Here is an 18495-nt window from a genome sequence, read left to right on the forward strand (position 1 = left end):
GTTGTAATACTATTTATTTAGTTGGTGTACCTATTTATTGTAGTTATTTCGGTGGTAAAATATGATAGTAGAACTTGTAGTAGGCATAATTTTAATGTTATAAGGTCTTGTTTATACTTCTTTTACGATCAAAACTGCCGTTTGCTAGAAATTTATTTTAAGTAACTTTTAAGTTTAAGTACACTTTCAATATCTATTTAAAAGGTAAATACAAAATAAACATTACATATTCTGTTACAGTTGAAATAAAAAATAAAATGGAAAATTAAAACCAATAAGCAACCCTACTGGAAATAATACTTTATTTTTCGTGGGTGCAAAAACTAGATGGCGTTGTCAACTACAGTTAAAAAGCCATCTAGCTATTCTTAGTGCCATCATAATCATGGTGTAAGATATGAAATTTAATAAAATCAAGAACAGTTTTACATGAATACTTGTACTTAATTAATAAATAAAGTGTGATTGAATTTTTATCTTTATGAATAAAGTATTTTTTGTAGAAATGTGCGTTTGATTTATTACAATTTTTATTTAAGGGCAAAATCTAATATAACGAACGAAACAGATAACTACTTTTCATTATCCAACATCGTTTCTTTACAGTAAAATTTTGTATGTACTGATTAATTAATTTAAATTACTTACTTAATATTTATTTGGGAAAGTTCGCATTACAGTGTTTATATACAGTGGTATGATCATAACATTGTATTCTTAATCTATTGATACTTTATCAGTGCGTGCGCTCACTATATCAAAATATAATACAGGACCCCTATTCGACAAGCGACGTTTGACGTATCGTGTTGATATCCCGTTGATGTGGGAAAAATCATAAGTTCTCGAATACGTACAATGTCAAAATTTGACATTAACAATCCACAGTTAGGGTGACAAGCAAACTAAACCGAACCATCCTTAGTTTAGAGTGGAGTTTTGGTTGTACCAAATGATATTATCCACCGTTGATGGAATCATAACTCAGTATGCGATAAAATCAACTGTTGATTTGACGTGGATGCGAAATCTGACAGTTCTACGTGTCGAATTTGGCCCCGGCCAAACAAACGTTCCAATGGGGTAAAACCGAGTTGTCAACAAGGATGCGGCCAAAGTCGATATTGCTTACCAATTAACTCCGGGTTAGTGGGATGGTGCAAATGGCCCTAAGCAGGATGTACGCTAGTTTGCACCGATGCGATAAAATAAAATAATTGATCTTAATTACAAGTGTTTTAATAGTTACAGACTGGAGATGGGCCGAATATTCGGTAGGGCTAAAAAACGGGGCAAGTGCGAGTCGTCGCGCACGAAGGGTTCCGTACCATAATGCAGAAAAAACGGGAAAAAAAGCAAATAAAAAAACGGTCACCCGTCCAAGTACTGACCACGCCCGACGTTGCTTATCTTTGGTCACAAATCACGTTTGTTGTATGGGAGCCCCATTTAAATCTTTATTTTATTCTGTTTTTAGTATTTGTTGTATAGCGGCAACAGAAATACATCATCTGTTAAAATTTCAACTGTCTAGCTATCACGGTTCGTGAGATATAGCCTGGTGACAGACAGACGGACGGACGGACGGACAGCGAAGTCTTGGTAATAGGGTCCCGTTTTACCCTTTGGGTACGGAACCCTAAAAACTGCCTAAAACGCTGAAAAAAGTTCATACGGGTCTGCGATCTGCAATCCTCGTATTTTTGACCTTTCCCCTCTGGGCCGGCCGGGAATGTTTTCTTATGAAAAGAAACGAAACCGTCTCATGCTGACCGCGAAGTGCGCCTGCGCCAGCTAGCGGACGCCCTAGCCGACCACAGACTAACAGGCCGCTGGACGATATCAGCCTGTCAGAAAAAAAAATTGACAGTTCCGAACAACTGACCGGCCGATATCGTCCGGCGGACTGTTAGTCAGTGGTCGGCTTAAAAAATAAATTTGTTTATTCGGTAAATATTCGGCAGGTCGAACCGAACTATTCGGCCGAATACGAAAATTGAAAGATATGCCGAAAACCGAATAATTACCGAATATTCGGCCCATCTCTAATACAGACCAATATTTTCAATTTCTTTATCCGCCGCCGCCGTTCATATTATTTAGTTCGGACCCTGTTGCTGGTGCCCATGGTGTCGTTGTTGTTGTTGTTCGTGTGTGTTTTGTCGGCGATGTTGCTACTGTTGGTGTTTCTGGTGTTGTTGTAGGTGTTGTTGATGTTGTTTCTGTTGTTGGCGTTGTTAATACCGTTGTTTCTAATGTTGTTGATGCTGCTGTTGTTGGTGTCGGCGTTGTAGCTATTGTTGTTGCTGTTGTTACTGTTGTTGTTGGTGTAGTTTGTTCTATTATCGTTGTTGAGGGTGTAGTTATTACAACTTCCTTGGTAGTTAGTTCTTCGGTAGTTGTTTTTGACGTAGTTTCCGTATTTTTTTTAGTAGCTACAGTAGTAGTGGTCCGAGGTTTAGTAGTAGTAGGAGTAGATTTAGGAGTAGAAGTACTACTTTTAGATGTAGATGATTTTCTTGATTTTGAATCGAGCAGTTGGTTATTTGGATTTTTCAATGGTTGTTTCGTTGAAGGATCATTTGGTCTGTTTAAAATTACTCGGAGTATGCTCTGCGGGATCCAATGTCCAGGGAACATGGACTCCACGGGGTTCGATATGAACACAAGAGGGTCGTTTTTTTCATCTTTCTGAATGGGAGCCGCTGCTACTATATTAACCGCAAGTAGTAGACTTGCAAACACTGCAACATAACGATTGGAGTTAGACTAAGAAAAGTCTGCCGCGATTTTGATAGCCCACGCAGTGCAAGTGTTATTTTTTCGTCATAATTTCATAGAAGATTGACGTTTAAAACAACACTTGTACGGCGTGGGCTATCAAATTTGCTGCAGACTTTTCTTGGTCTAGATTTATTGCATTTTAAGAAAAGCGTGACAAGATTTTATTTGGGCCTGAGGTAATGTCGCTACAAGCAGCTTACATATGGCAATAATATTACGTATGACATTACAATCAAAAAATTGTTAGCACCAGTTATGTCAACGACTATTTCAAAACATTACGCAATCCTACGTCCTACTCTGACAAGTTTTTAACACTTACTTTTAACTTTAGAGGTATCCACTTGACAAGTTTCTTACACTTCATCTTTATTCTTAATTATTTTACATAAGCTTAGATGCATGCTAAGTTTCACGATTTCTTTTAATTGGCAATAGTTTTTTTTTTAATTTCTTAGGGAAATGAATCGTACAATCAATGCTAACTAGCTTACTGCACTGCAAGTTGCCACAAATACATTAATAAACAAATTATTATTAGGCCAAGAAATAAGAAGTTATAGAGGGAAATGCTAGGAACACAATTTTCGACTCCGTAACTTTGTTTGGACTAGTTAGGAGGTGAACATATCAAAAGTCCCCGGCCGTAGCCCCGGTGCTGGGGGGGAGAGGGGGAAAGTAGGTCTCATTTTTCGGTTTTTCACTAATATCTTGGAAGCTTTGCGTCTTAGCGACATGACTACTGAGACAAACCAAAAGCTGATAAAATTTGTTACAAGTTTTATTCAGTCAAGTTTTTCGATATCTTGAATAATTTTTGAGATATCCGCTCTTGAAAGTTTATTTAGGGCTTTCAATTTTATCTTGATATCTACATTAGTGAAGCTGCTAGGCCGTGTTTGGTATCATTTTCGTATAAATCGGGGATGCTGAATTCATTTTTGGTATCACATTGACACCATTCCTAAGAAAAAACATATAAACTTTAAACAAATACCCTTTTTTTTAAATCCCTCTTCACGCTTAAACCGCTCAACCGATTTAATTGTAATTTGGTGTACAGATATTTTGAGTCCCAAGACAGGACATAAGATACTTTTTATCTCAATAATCATCCTTTAAAGTTGTGAAATGGAGTATGGGGGGAATTCAACTTCGTCGACAAAACTGAATTCCTGAGGTTAATACTGCTTAAGGTAAGGTTTGAAGTCATGTTAGGTATCATTTTCATCTAAATCACAGATGTATACCTGGCTCTTGAGACACAGGGAAACCTACTTTGAGAGCCAGGAACCAATGTTATGTAACAACTCAAAGTTGCAATAAAGATTATTTTATTTTATATTTTTATTTTATACCATCCTAAATTTCACCTAAACCGGTTCAGCGGTTATTGACTCCCCATACAAACTTCCACCCCACTTTTCACATCCTCAAAAGATGCTTTTGGTTATAAAAACTCCTATGTTCTGTGTCGAGACTGAAACTATTTCTATACCAAATTTCAACAAAATTGGTTCAGCGGTTTAAACGTGAAGAGGGATTTAATAAAATATATTTTTTTAAATTTTGGTTTTACTTCGGAATAGTGTCAATGTGATACCATAAATGAATTCAGCATCCCCGATTTATACGAAAATGATACCAAACATGGCCTAACAGGATTACTGATTTAGATATCAAGATAAAATTAAAATCCCTAAATAAACTTTCAAGAGCGAGTATCTCAAAAACTATTCAAGATATCGAAAAACTTGACCAGATAAAACTTGTAACTAATTTTATGAGCTTTCGGTTTGTCTTAGTAGTCATGTCGCTAAGATGCAAAGTTTCCAAGATATCAATGAAAAACCGAAAAATTCGACCTTCTTACCCCCCCTCTACCCCGCAGCACCGGGGCTACAGCTGGGGACTTTTGATATGTTCACCTCCTAACTAGTCTAAACAAAGTTACGGAGTCAAAAATTGTGTTCCTAGCATTTCCCTCTACAACGTTTTTTGAGCATTCATTTCCTGACCTATATATAATAAATATGACAAACATACTTACTTCTGTGCATTAATCGAGTAGTTTAGATACTACAGCATGTAATTATTGAAACAATCTAAAGTCAGCTCAACAAATTAATGAAATAAACTGAGATTATTAATCATTAAAAGCATTTACGATATTGACGAAGTTACGGTCAATTTAGTATCTTAATGGACAATTAATCCATGAATTGAAGTGATCGATCAAACCTATAGTTCGTTTTTTTAGCATTAGAAAATAGGTAAGCGATCTTGACATGTCTTTTAATTGAAAACCCCTTTTATAAATCAGTAACTTATAATTATGAAAACAGAAGAATATAAATGATCGTATTAGATTCATAATTATACATATTTGCCGTGACTTATTTTTAAAACATGTTTTTCAATTGCAAGATGAACCTAACATCAAGATTGTTTACCTTTTATCGAACTAACTATAGGCAACGTATGAGACAAGCTAGCAAGCTACAGAGACTCTAAAGGGTCGCATGCGTAACCCTCACTGGCGACACGGGATCCACACCAACTGTAGCCAAGGAGGCCATGCTAAACTTTCCACCGCCTCACCTACACCAGGCGTGCCTCACTCCGCGATTTCGTCGCTTTGCTACAGGTAGCTAAAAGTACATCCGTTCGACCCCAATTTTGGGGTTCGCCATAAGCCGCGCGTGGCGCTGCACCTAGCGGCCATATTATCTGTGCTGATTGTAACAGAAACGTTTTGTTAGAGAGTGAGTCTTCCGTACCTAGTATTATTATTTATTCTGTGCCTACACGTACTTACAGCAAGAGGCCACTCTCTCAGCGGTGAGGTTGCGGACCGTTACATATAAATTTATAAATGGTCTAACATGGGAACTCGGCATAGTGTTATTTTATTAGCAACTTGTTATTAATAACTTAATGTTTTATATTTACTTAATTATTTGTGAATTAAAATTCTCCCCAAAATTGGTGGGTGTCACTTATTAAATAGTTCTTAGGTACAATGCCTATGATTGTGCTGCTCAAGTGCTTATTTCCCTAAGAGCCTAAGAATTTTGAAAAATATTCGTTACAGGCCTATTTTAGATTTAATCTAGTTGTTAATTTCTTTTAGTAATACGACTGTATATATAGGTATAATATACTGGCTTATCGGTTTAGAACTGAAAATATTGTAGGGAAGTTATGATATGGATGTAGATAAAATAAAATTGATCTTACTCTTAAGTTTTTTAATGAATATGGACCAGAACAAAATACCTTTTAATTAATATTCCAATGGATTTATCTACCGTTATGAGGATTGCTTACTTCACCCGTTACGGTTACTGTTACTGTTGTTGATCTTTTGAATTTGGACGGTTTTGTTGATGTTGGTATTTTAGGTGTTCTTGACGCCTTTGTTTTTGGTGCCGGTATTTTTGCTGCTGTTGTTAGTTTAGTTCGTGCTTTTAATGTTGTTGCTGCTTCTTGCGTAGTTAATTCTTCGATAATTGTTTTTGAACTAGGTTTAGTTATTTCTTTAGCAGCTACAGTAGTTGTGGTTCCAGATTTGGTAATAGTGGGAGTAGATTCAGGAGTAGAAGTACTTTTAGATGTAGATGATTTTCTTGAATTTGAATCGAGCATTTTGCTATCTGGATTTTTCAATGGTTGTTTCGTAGAAGGATCATTTGGTCTATTTAAAATTACTTTGAGTATGCTCTGCGGGATCCAATGTCCAGGGAACATGGACTCTACAGGGTTCGATATGAACACAAGGGGGTCGTTATTAACATCATTTTGAATTCCCGGAGCCGCTTCTACTATCGCAATAGCAAGTAATAGACTGGTAAACACTGTAACATAACGATAACTGAATAATGCAGAGACACACTTATCCCATGTACGCAACGTATGCAATGCATTATGACAATCTGAACCATGATAGTTGTATGCTTAGAAACATACTTGTCATGCGTTGCATTGCGTATGACAAGTATGTTTCTAAGCGTACAAATTTCAGGGTTCAGATGTCATAATGCATTGCATACGTTGCGTACGTAGGACAAGTGTGCCCCGAGCTTAATATATCTAAAGCCTTTTATGGGGGCGCCATAAGCCTTCAGTAAGAAGAAGAAAGAAGATATACTTGGAAAAATTCGACCTATGCCGTTGTAGCCTGGTGGCCGAATGGCACATCAGGCACCTGCCGCGATAGCAGAGGACGCTGGTTCCTTTCCAGCCAGGGGCACTGGAGGCCTTGGTCACTTTTTCTTATGAAAATGATACAAGAGGGAGGTCACCCTCAATTTTCAGGAATAGTCCTCCACATCGATTTCGATGACGGCGACCTCAGCAATCAAGGGATCTTCCTCTTATGAGCTCTTATGTGGCTGGCCAGGCCAAACTTGTTTTTAAAAACTCTGTCACATTCACGGCAGTAGAGTTGACCGGCTGTGTTGTACGTATACACGTAGGTGGGCTTAGGCCTTTCCTTGCGTAATTGGCGTTTTACCTCTAGTGTCGCGAGGCGGTTTTCCTCAAACGACTTGATGGATTCAAATCAAAGATGGTAGACCGCCAAGATGACCGCTTTGCATCGAGCTCCTCCCAACGTGCAGGATCGATGGCACACGCGTTTAGGTGACGCTTGAGCACGTCTTTATATCGGAGATTATTTCAGGAATACGACGCAAGGGGGACGATATTTTTCAAAATTCTTAGGTTCTTAGGGAAATAAGCACTTGAGCAGCACAATCAATATAAAGGATGACTCACGTTAGACCGGGCCGTGTCCGGGCCGGAGCTTCCGGCGCTTACTTTTCTATGATATAACAGGTGATCACAGACGCTTTTCATAGAATACGATGCGTCGGAAGCTCCGGCCCGGACACGGCCCGGTCTAACGTGAGTCATCCTTTATCTTGACAACTAGCCTATTGGAAATTGCAATAAATACATCAATAAACTAATTGTGACGTCCACGGGTAAAGGTACCTTATGGCGTTTGGCGCTTACGCTATTATTAACGCCGCTCCAATATTATTGCGGCGCTAATATGCGACGTAAGCGCCAGCCGCCATAAGGTACCTTTTGTCATGGAACGTCACAATTGAAAACAAAAATACAAGTTATTTACTTACTTCTTGCACTTTTTTTCCTAATACGATTTTTTATCGTGTATTAAACGAGTAATTATTACTACCTACCATAACTAATTATGAAAGAAATGTAAAATCAGATCAACTCAAGCATAATTGATTGCCCTTTACAGTACTAAATTGAGCGAAACTTCCGCCATAGAGAAATATAGTAATAGAGTGCTCACTCCATAAGTCCATACATCGGTTTTGGTACAAAAGCAGGGGTGCGAAGCTCCTGACTTCGGCCAAACTCGGCTCAGCTTTGCTCCGAGCAATTATTAGGGTTGGCACCACTTGACTTCCTTTTGCGTGCACGACCACAGATAAGATAATCACTTGAATTTTGACAACCCTAATTAGCCGAAAGGGATAGTGCCATGTATTAGAAAGGGATAGCATGATTCGACCCTGAACCGCTGTCAAACTTCGGTTTTGTAGGAAGCTTCCTTTCTGTACGGTAGTACTATTATTTATTCTGTGGCAAAAGACTATTATTTTCGCAATCGACATCTAGCATCGAGTAGCGGAACTATTTCTTAATATAAGCTGAGTGAGGACCTTTTGGCACAAATATTTATGTAATTGAATTTTAGTTTTGTGTTATTACTGTTATTAGTTATTATTATTTGTGCTAATAAACATCTCTTATTCTTATTCTTATCGTTACTCGATACTAGATGTCTCTCGTATGGCGACTCACGACAAATTGTATTGAACAACAATTTACAAAGAATTTTAGAAGCAGAAGGAGTTGAAAATAGAGTTCCGGTTAGTCCGGTTATAATATTAGCTGATAATTGTTGAGCATTAGACTTTCGGTCGCCGCTTCATCTATTGTCAAGTAGCAGTTGTGTAGCAGTCACTACAGTACTGATAATTCCGCTACTCGATGCTAGATGTCGACTACGAAAATAATAGTTGTCGTTTCGGTACCAAAAATGAGTGCCTACCGCGAACCACGTTCGACGTGTTGCCTCTCTGTCGTACTTGTAAATGCGTACGTAAGTGCGACAGGGAGGCAACACGTCGTACGTGGTTCGCGGTAGGCCCTCTGATGTATGGATTGGGCACTCTATCTTACTATATTTTTCTATGCCATAACCAGTGGCGGCTTTCCCATAAGGCACAGTAGGCCCGGGCCTAGGGCGGCAAGATACTAGGGGCGGCGAATTGTGTCAAAAAATTCGCTGATGATAACAAACAATAACTCAAAATTAGGCAAAGAATTTTCACAAAAAGGTACCTATAGAGGGAAATACTTGAAACACAATTTTTGACTTCGTACCTAACTTTATTTGGACTATCTAGGAGGTGAACATATCAAAAATCCCCGGCCGTAGCCCTTGAGCCGGGGGAAGAGAGGGGTTTGAAGGTCACATTTTTCGGTTTTTCGCTTATATCTCAGAAACTATGCGTTCGCTCTAACGACATGAGCATTATCCAAAATGAAAGCTGGTTAAATTTGCTACAAGCTACAAGTTTTTCGATATCATGAGGGGCCCTCCACACTTGTGCGCGAATCGCAGCGTAAAGCCCCGAACGCTAGTGTGGTCGATTTCGCAGATTGTTTACGCCTTCGCGCCTTGTTCCCCGTTTTTAGGGTTCCGTACCTCAAAAGGAAAAAACGGAACCCTAATAGGATCACTCGTGCGTCTGGCTGTCCGTCTGTCACAGCCTATTTTCTCCGAAACTACTGGAGTAATTAAGTTGAAATAGATATTATGTAAGTTTGTGACCCAAAGATGGACGTGTAACGTAAATAAATAAATTTTAAATGTGGTGGCCATGTTTGGGGGTAAATGAGAAAATTAAAAAATAAAGTTTTTCAAACTATATCGTGTTACATATCAAATCAAAGAGCTCATTGTAAGATCTCAATTTTTTTTATAATTTTAGGATAAATAGTTTATAGATGGTCAAGCAAATCTTGTCAGTAGAAAAAGGCGCGAAATCCAAATTTTCTATGAGACGATATCCCTTCGCGCCTGCATTTTTTCAAATTTGCCTCCTTTTTCTACTGACAAGATCTGCTTGACCAACTATAGCAGTTATTCAAGAAAATAGGCAAAATATGACCATCCCCTCCTTTCCATTTTTTTCCTTTAATAATATTATCACGGTGCTCACGAGGAAAGGAACCCGAAAGATTTTAACAGTTTATTAGTGATCATATTTAAATACCTACTAATTTGTGCTTTAAACTTCTCTGGAGGCCAAAAGAAGGAAAAGAGATTTTATTTGAGTGTTTATAGGTATAGCTAAAAAACGTTTTTCTTATGTTTCTTTTTTAGATTTTTTGAATATTTTTGTAGGTAGGTACATAAAAAGTCAATGTTATTGATGGTAAAAATGTCACTTAATACGAATAAGTATTTGCTTAATTTTTTCGTAAAACCTATATGTTCCTATGATCATGCATGTCACAAGGACGTATAGTTTCTGAGATATAATAAGCGAAAAAACCGAAAAATATGACCTTCAAATCAAATCCCCCTACCCCCGCTCAAGGGGACTTTTGAGAAAAATGTTTTTACTGCATAAATGATTATTTATGTTTATCATGAGTGTTCCTAATATGTATACTGTAAATGTATGTACACCTGAAAAGGTAGTTTCGGTGTAACTAAATATTCCACCTGCAATGTAACCTGATTCATACACACAATATGTTCACCTTCTAACGAGTCCAAATAAAGTTACTAAGTTAAAAATGTGTCCCAAGCATTTCCCTCTATACCTTTTCGTTGCCTGACTTAAGTGTAGTCAATCTGACGGGTGCTGATGCTGAGAAAGGGGCGGCTACAAGGCCTGGGGCCTAGGGCGGCAAAGACTGCAAATCCGCCACTGCCCATAACGGAAGTTATTCAGTGTTGCCAACTTGGCATAATTGATGCCAGATCTGGCATATTTTCACATGCTTTGGCACCAAAATTTTCCATTTAGCATCTGGCATATTTTTTAGCATAATTTAGTCTAAGCCAAGTTTGCACCAAATTGGCAGTAACAATATGCGCCATCGCCTTATGTGGTTCATATTTTCATATGAATTTTGACTTTTGTGGACGGATGGACGTCGACGGATTATATAAAGTTGGTCAAGCAGATCTTGTCAGTAGAAAAAGGCGGCAAATTTAAAAAATGTATGTGTTTTAAGTATCTAATTTCAAGTTGACATTTTAGCATTTTTTTTAGCTAATTTAAAAAAACTTTAGCATAATTTTGGCATAATCTAGACATAAGTCTAGCATTTTTTCAAAATCCGAGTTGGCAACACTGAAGTTATCTCTTAGTCAACATCTAGCGTCAAGTAGCGGAAAATTTATCAGTACTGTAGTGACTGCTACTCAACTGCTACTTGACAATAGATGAAGCGGCGACCGAAAAGTCAAATGCTCAATAATTTTCAGCTAATATTATAACCGGATTAACCGAAAATCTATTTCCAACTCCTTCTGCTTGTAGGTAATATTAGTTATAGGTATATTGTGAAATTTATTTCCAAGTTTTCCAACTCCTTCTACTTGTAATATTAGTTTAATTGTTTTAGCAGAAAGTTTTTCGTCAGTAACGACACTTGTGACATCTGGTGACGAGTAGTGGAACTGCTGTTATTATGCCGCTCCAATATTATTGCGGTGCTATGCGACGTAAGCGCCAGCCGCCATAAGATACCTTTTCCTGTGGAAAGCGCACGAGTGTGGAGCGGGCTTAATGGCACGGAACCCTTCGTGCGCGAGTCCGACTCGCACTTGGCCGGGTTTTTTAGAAATATCTTCGTTCAGTCGTTAGTTAGAATACATTTTATGACAAGATGTTTTTTTACTTCCCGCTATGGAGTGTACCATACCATACTTCCCGCCTTTCTGGCTCCCGCCCGAGGTAAGCCGACCGGCTAGTATGAATTGGGACCCAAGTAGTATGAATCCAGACCCAAGGATGAATCCGGACGCATCCGGACCCTAGTACGAATCCGGACCGCCTGTCTTTTGATTTTCTCGGGGTTTTATTGCCATAGACACTGCTAACCATAGGCATCAATTTTGGTTTGTTTCTGCTGTCATAAGGCCGGTTATACACTTATAAATTACACTTTGCTGAATATAAAAATCATTTTTTTATTATATTATAATTTTTATTTTAAGTACTAGAAAAATATATTCGTAGAAGTAGAATCGTTCAATAATACTTTACAATTTGTATTAAGCCCCTCCTCGATTTTTTAGATTTGGATGTGCAGCGGGCTTTATGTTATGGCGTTATGGCGCTTAGAAGTGATAGAAGCAAGGGCCCAACGTTTTCTGTTCTCTTTCACGACGCAGCAACTAGTATCATTTCTCTCTCCTCGCTCTTTTAAAATGATGTTTGTCAAAAAAGGACAACCATACTGTTGACAAGGTGGACTTCAAATCAAGTGTTGCCTTTCTTGATGCGCCCAGGCTGTGTATGTGTGCGTAAAAGCGTATATGTGTGCTCTTTTAGGGATGTGAAAAGTCGATTTTAATCATGTTATATATCGATAAACGCTACACAGCGGAACGAAATAGCGATTAATTAAAGCTTCAATATCTTCGTTAAACATAAACATAATTGAAATGCTAATGGATAATGAATATATAATAATATAATTCAATTATTGCGGAACACCTATTTTAAGAGGTATTTATGTATTTTAATTAAATATCTGAACTTTCCCTTGGTTCCCTGCTGGGGCGTGACTATAAAATTGTGATCTGATAACCACAATAAAGAATAAAAGCGTTTTTGGTCATTTTAGGTATCGTTAAGCCTTTGAAGTAAAATTAAAATTGCAAGAAATGTCGATAGTTTATCGATATGACTTTATCGACATGGCTACAGCAACGTGGGCCTCATTGTTAATCGTACACTAAACAAAAGTGGCAACAGTGACAGCTCGCTGAGACACCGTCTTTATATATTATAAGTCTATGGATAGAAGCAATAGGGAACTTATCAATTTACTTCGTAGCAACTTCGTAGTTACTTTTAGCTTTGTCACTTTCGTTTGCTGTACTGAAGAAAGAAATGCAAGTACCGTAACCTACAACACACCACAAAGTGTATCGCATATCGGATGCATGTTACGAGAAAATTGGTTGCACATGGCAACATTAATAGTAAAATGTGTGGCGATTAAAAATGGCGTCCCTTCTTTGAGTTGAGTTGTCCCTTTCGCACTTAAATACGGCGGTTTAATATCAATTTTATGTTATCAAACAAGCATTTTTGCTTTTATTAAAGCAGCAGTTAGTGAAGTGGCTATATTTAGTTTAATTTCTTCTCATTAAAACATTAATCTGCAGGAAAAATGCTGTCAAATGGGTGCGGCGTACCTCTGTTTACTGTAGTTACTTTTATTTCCAAATATTTAAATAATATCACGTCCCAGCGTATTTTATGCGCGTTTTAGTGCAATTACATAGTGTAACAAATAAAAATGGACAAGAAAAACAAAAAGAAAACTGTGATAAAACGGAAAAGTGACGATCCTGGGGAAAGCGAGAAGAAAAAAATTATGGTGAGCCGAGCTAAGACTCAGGAGGACAAAGACAAAGTGGAGGTTGTAAATCAAGTTGTGGAGGTGCCTGTGGAGCAAGGGCAGCAGATAGTGCATACCGGGCAGCTGGTGGAAGGGAATTTCGAGCAGCCCGTGTTCGTGAATATGAAAGGAGAGCCTGTCCAACTGGGACCAAATACAGTGATACTTTACGAACAAAGCGGTAATCCCTCGAACTTTGCGTTTGGTGGAATGTGGACTATGGACTCTTCGGGCCGCATTGTGATGGCGGAGACCATTTATGATGTAAAAGGGGAGCCAGAGGAGGAGGGAACTACTTTTGTACAGGGCACACCTGAAGTTAGCAATGTAAGTGTTTTTCATTTAATAACAAGTTACTAAGGGCTATGTCTACCTCACCCTTACAGCATGTAGTAACTGGAGACACCTTGGCTGTCATTTTCTGTCCAAACAGTCTGCCGATTTTTGCAAAGGAGCTCAAATGTATTGCTAGCTATTTCTACATGATGTGTACATAACATACAAAATAAATAGCCATGTCAGTCCATACAAAAGTTTGCACAATTGTGCAAGGTAAGAAGGGTAAGCTCTTAAAGGCGATTCCGGTTATTAAATGCTCTAAGACCTTACTATATCAACCTAATAATAAGACAGTTAGTCAGATCTCCCCACGTCCCCACTGCCCACAGCTCGTGATGCCTACGTTACTAACGGAATAGTCAAATCAATGTTATGATAAAGATTTTTTAACCCTTTAAAAGTCTAGATAATATAAAAAATCAAGCCTTATTGCTATTTAATAATCCTAAAAATTCTATGTAACAAAAAAATAAGAATAAGATTAAATTGATTGAGAATAATAGATTAAATTATTATTTGTGAAGCAGGCAGGCAGTTGAAATAACTGATAATGCCTGTATCTAGAGCCATCAATCGAGTTTTCAGTGTTGAGTAGAGTTTGCATTGTGCTTGTCTAGTTTATTCTTAAATTCATTGACACTTTGGGCCGATACTACGTCCTCTGGGAGTTTGTTCCAAGCTTTGACCACTCTGTTGCTAAAGAAGTGTCGTCTATGAGGATTATTGTAGGACCTGCGGGACATCAGCTTATACTGATGAGATGACCTCTCAGACGGTTGTTGTTATTGCGTTCTAGCATCTTATGGAAATCTTTGAGATCATAGTGTTGGGTTAGTATTTTGTATGTCTCGATCAGATCTCCACACTCTCTGCGCTTCTTCAAGGTTGTGAGGTTTAAGAAGTGTAGTCTTTCTTCATAGGACATAAATTCGACGCTTATCATGAATAGTGGCATAAAACAAAATGCCGTTCGATTTTTAAATCTTACCAGTAAAAGATAGAATATTAAATGCAATAGCATTTCATTTTGAGTTGTGCCACTATTCATGATAAGCGTCGAATTGATTGAAAGAAAATAAGAAGTATACAGTAGCATGCACAAAAGGTGTCCAGTAAGCCCCAAACCATACCTCGTTTTTTTTGCATTAGAAAAAAGGTAAACAATCTTGATGTGTCTTTTAATTGAATAATACATTTTTAAAATAAGTTACGGCAAATATGTAACAATTATGAATCTAATACGATCATTTACATTCTTCTGCTTTCATAAGTAATAGTTTTTGGTTTTTAAAAAGCGTTTTTCAATTAAAAGACATGTCAAAATCGCTTACCTTCTTGCAAGTTCTTTCTAATGCTAAAAAAACGAACTATAGGCAGAGTCTGCATCTTGGGACTCACTAAAAAGAGTATGCCACACTCATGGGACATTGAAAAAACTAATCCTAACTTGAACTGATGATGATCTAAACTAAAGTTTTACATGTGGGCTTACAGTCCAGACCATAAAATTCCAAATTTAAAACAAGAATACAACAATATTCATAAGAGATAGTAAAAGCTCTGCTGGCGGATTTTCAGTCTTTGCCGCCCTAGGCCCCAGGCTCTGTGGTAACTACTGCCCCTTTCTCAGCACCCATCATATAGACTGCCAGCTTGCTGCCACCCCTCTTGTCTAGCCGCCCTAGGCCTACTTGGCCTTATAGCATACCCGCCACTGCTGGCACCATCTGTAAAATACTTCAACCAGATAACCCCATTGAACCCATTCAATCAATCAATCAATCAATCAATCAATCAATCAATATCATTTATTTGCAAGAATACTTAATTATAGTTACAGGATGTTCTTGTAGAATGGTCTTTACACCATTAATGAGGTGGTCAGATGACATCAAGAAGCATGCGGGAGTAAACTGGATTAGGACGGCACAGGATAGAGAGACGTGGAGAGAGCTGGAGGAGGCCTATGCCAAGAAGGCAGACTAAAATACCAAAAACAATGACATTAAAATATATTTATTAAAAATTTGATAGGAAAGATATTAAAACTAATATAATGATAAATGAAATGTGAATTTATTTAAATGCAATATGTAATAATTCTATTTTGGTCAATAAAGGCTATTCTTATCTTATCTTATCTTATCTTGTAGAATATTGTACAGCATTCTATTGTAATTAAACGATGCGCAAATTTTATATTACCTAACAATAATTCTCAGTCTTGCACATATGCGAGACAGAAAATGATTATATTATTGAATTTAATTTTAATACATCACATTACATTGGTTGATTATCATTACATTACATAAAATTTAAATTGAATTAGATTATAATAAATAATATTAATTATTGCCCTACTAAGCCAAATAGCGCTATCTCAAGAAGATTCATAGCTAACTTAGTTTCTATTACTGATAGTTCAATTTTCAATATCATTTGTTTTTGAGATAGCGCTATTCGGCTTATGAGGGCAGCATAGTCCGCAGCCCTAATATTTATTCCAAAATCTATGTTTCAGCAACAAGTAGAGGAACAGCCTAACACTTACCAGCAGTATGAGATGAGCAACAACCAACAGACTGTGGAGACTCCGCAAGAGTATGAGGTGGCCATCATTGAGAACCCACCTACGGAGAATGCTGAAAGGTAACAATTTTATTGTTTTTAGGGTTCCATACCTCAAAAGGAATAAACGGAACCCTTATAGGCTGTTTGTGTGTCTGTCCGTCTGTCACGTCTCTCTCTCTCTCTCTCTCTCTCTCTCTCTCTCTCTCTCTCTCTCTCTCTCTCTCTCTCTCTCTCTCTCTCTCTCTCTCTCTCTCTCTCTCTCTCTCTAGCCTTTTTCTACCCTTCGGGTGTAGGGCCTACTGTCACGTCTGTCACGGGCTATTTTCTCGGAAACTACTGGACCAATTAAGTTGAAAGGTACACTTATGTAAATTAGTGACCCAAAGGCGTAAGGACATGTTACGTAAACAAATGAATTTTAAACATGGGGGCCACTTTAGGGGGGGTAAATGAGAAAGTTAAAAAATAAAGTTCTTCAAACTATATTGTGTTATATATATTTTGCTTTAACTATCTATCATAGTTTCATAGCTTTAACTATCTATCATAGTTTCATAGCTTTAACTATCTATTCATAGTTTCATGTCAAACAATATATTTATAAAACTGTTAAAACTATGGAAGAAATAAAGCTTTAATAAATATATTTTGCTCGGATATTTTGAGAATTTAGAATATTATTTTTCATAATTTTAAAATAAATAAGTTAGAAGTTATTTAAGAAAATAGCCAAAAAATGAGCAAAGCTCGGTCTCCCAGATATTACCAACTAATCGGCAAAAATGTCACAGGATTTATTTTCCCGATTCTTTCGCTTGGTTGTGTGACAATGTTTGATGAAACCCTGTTTGCTTGCAGCTCTGAGCCATCGGTGATCACAACGGAGGAACAGCTGGTAGCCACGGGCACCGGTGCCGTCCGCTGGCTCAACCAGAAGTATGATTTCGTTGTGAGGAAACTCCAGCTTAACTATGGTAAGTGTATGTTTCATCTGACGACCGGTCTGGCCTAGTGGGTAGTGACCCTGCCTATGAAGCCGATGGTCCCGGGTTCGAATCCTGGTAAGGGCATTTATTTGTATTATGATACAGATATTTGTTCCTGAGTCATGGTTGTTTTCTATGTTTTTAATTATTTATATACATATTATTTATATCGTTGTCTGAGTACCCACAACACAAGGCTTCTTGAGCTTACCGTGGGGCTTAGTCAATTTGTGTAAAAATGTCCTATAATATTTATTTATTTATTTACTCATTTATTACATATAAGTTGGTCAGTCAGTAAGAACCAGGAAAACTCATCCTTTTTTTTTGGGTTCTAATACTAGTATAAGACAAAGATATTATGATTATCTCTGTCTATGATTGAAATGAGACAGTCCTTTGACAAACTATATTTTATATACCTCGTTTTTTTAGCATTAGAAAAGACTACACAATCTTGACGTGTCTTTTTTATTAAAAACCGCTTTAAAAAAAGTAACTATCTAATGAAACCAAAAGAATATAAATGAACATATAATTATGCTATATAATTATTACATATTTACTGTGATATACTATTCCGGTATTACATGTAATATTTATTTATTTATATATAGCCTTATTTCAGAAAAGGTACTTTTTTTAATACTAAATCTACAGTTTATTTATTCTACATTCTATGGTAACCACTTCTGTGTGTCTTTGGGCAAAGGCCTCCCCCAATCTTCTCCACACATATAATACTTAACCATTTCTTAATACATGCAGATGCCGGAGTGAAGCTACTGCATTCGCCATCAGGCTGTATCCAGTGTGTGTACCTCACAACTCCAAGCATGCAGATGGCCTTCAACGCAGTTCCTCAGTTCCTCTGCATTGAAACAGGTATACATGTTGGAAACTTAATGGTCTCATCATCTTATCAGCCAGAGGACGTCCACTGCTGGACATAGGCCTCCCCTAAAATTGGCCACTGGCCATCGGTTCTACGGGCAGATGCTTGATGAAGATCCATGGTACATACGGGCTAGAGACCTCCATGAAGACATGCTCCGTAAGTTAAAAGATCAGCAAATTCCGGGTCTTACGCAACCCGGGGACAGATATGATA

General features: G+C 37.6%; 2 protein-coding genes across 2 annotated transcripts in view; one reads left to right on the forward strand and one right to left on the reverse strand.

Annotated features, from left to right (window-relative positions):
• Positions 1–1921: 1921 nt before the first annotated feature.
• Positions 1922–6769, reverse strand: LOC134676600 (uncharacterized). The gene is made up of 3 exons (XM_063534994.1): positions 6754–6769; positions 6096–6641; positions 1922–2744 (listed from the first exon to the last, which is right to left on the reverse strand). Exons 1-3 carry the CDS (start codon positions 6767–6769, stop codon positions 2074–2076), a joined length of 1233 nt encoding a protein of 410 aa, XP_063391064.1. The 3' UTR covers positions 1922–2073.
• Positions 6770–13065: 6296 nt separating this feature from the next.
• Positions 13066–18495, forward strand: part of LOC134676307 (uncharacterized) — a 33815-nt gene continuing 28385 nt past the window's right edge. The window contains exons 1-4 of the mRNA XM_063534682.1: positions 13066–13812; positions 16349–16476; positions 17257–17372; positions 18153–18269. Of these exons, the coding sequence (XP_063390752.1) occupies positions 13384–13812; positions 16349–16476; positions 17257–17372; positions 18153–18269 (790 nt within the window). The 5' untranslated portion in view covers positions 13066–13383. The remainder of the gene's footprint in view (positions 13813–16348; positions 16477–17256; positions 17373–18152; positions 18270–18495) is intronic.

The sequence above is a fragment of the Cydia fagiglandana genome, chromosome 24, assembly GCF_963556715.1.
Source record: "Cydia fagiglandana chromosome 24, ilCydFagi1.1, whole genome shotgun sequence".
Lineage (NCBI taxonomy): Eukaryota > Metazoa > Arthropoda > Insecta > Lepidoptera > Tortricidae > Cydia > Cydia fagiglandana.

Bases quoted from the DNA above. Each gene is read 5' to 3' on its own strand.
- LOC134676600 (XM_063534994.1), bottom strand. The intron at 2,745-6,095 runs GTAGATAAATCC...GTTATGTTGCAG, and splicing joins AGTAAGCAATCCTCATAACG to TGTTTGCAAGTCTACTACTT.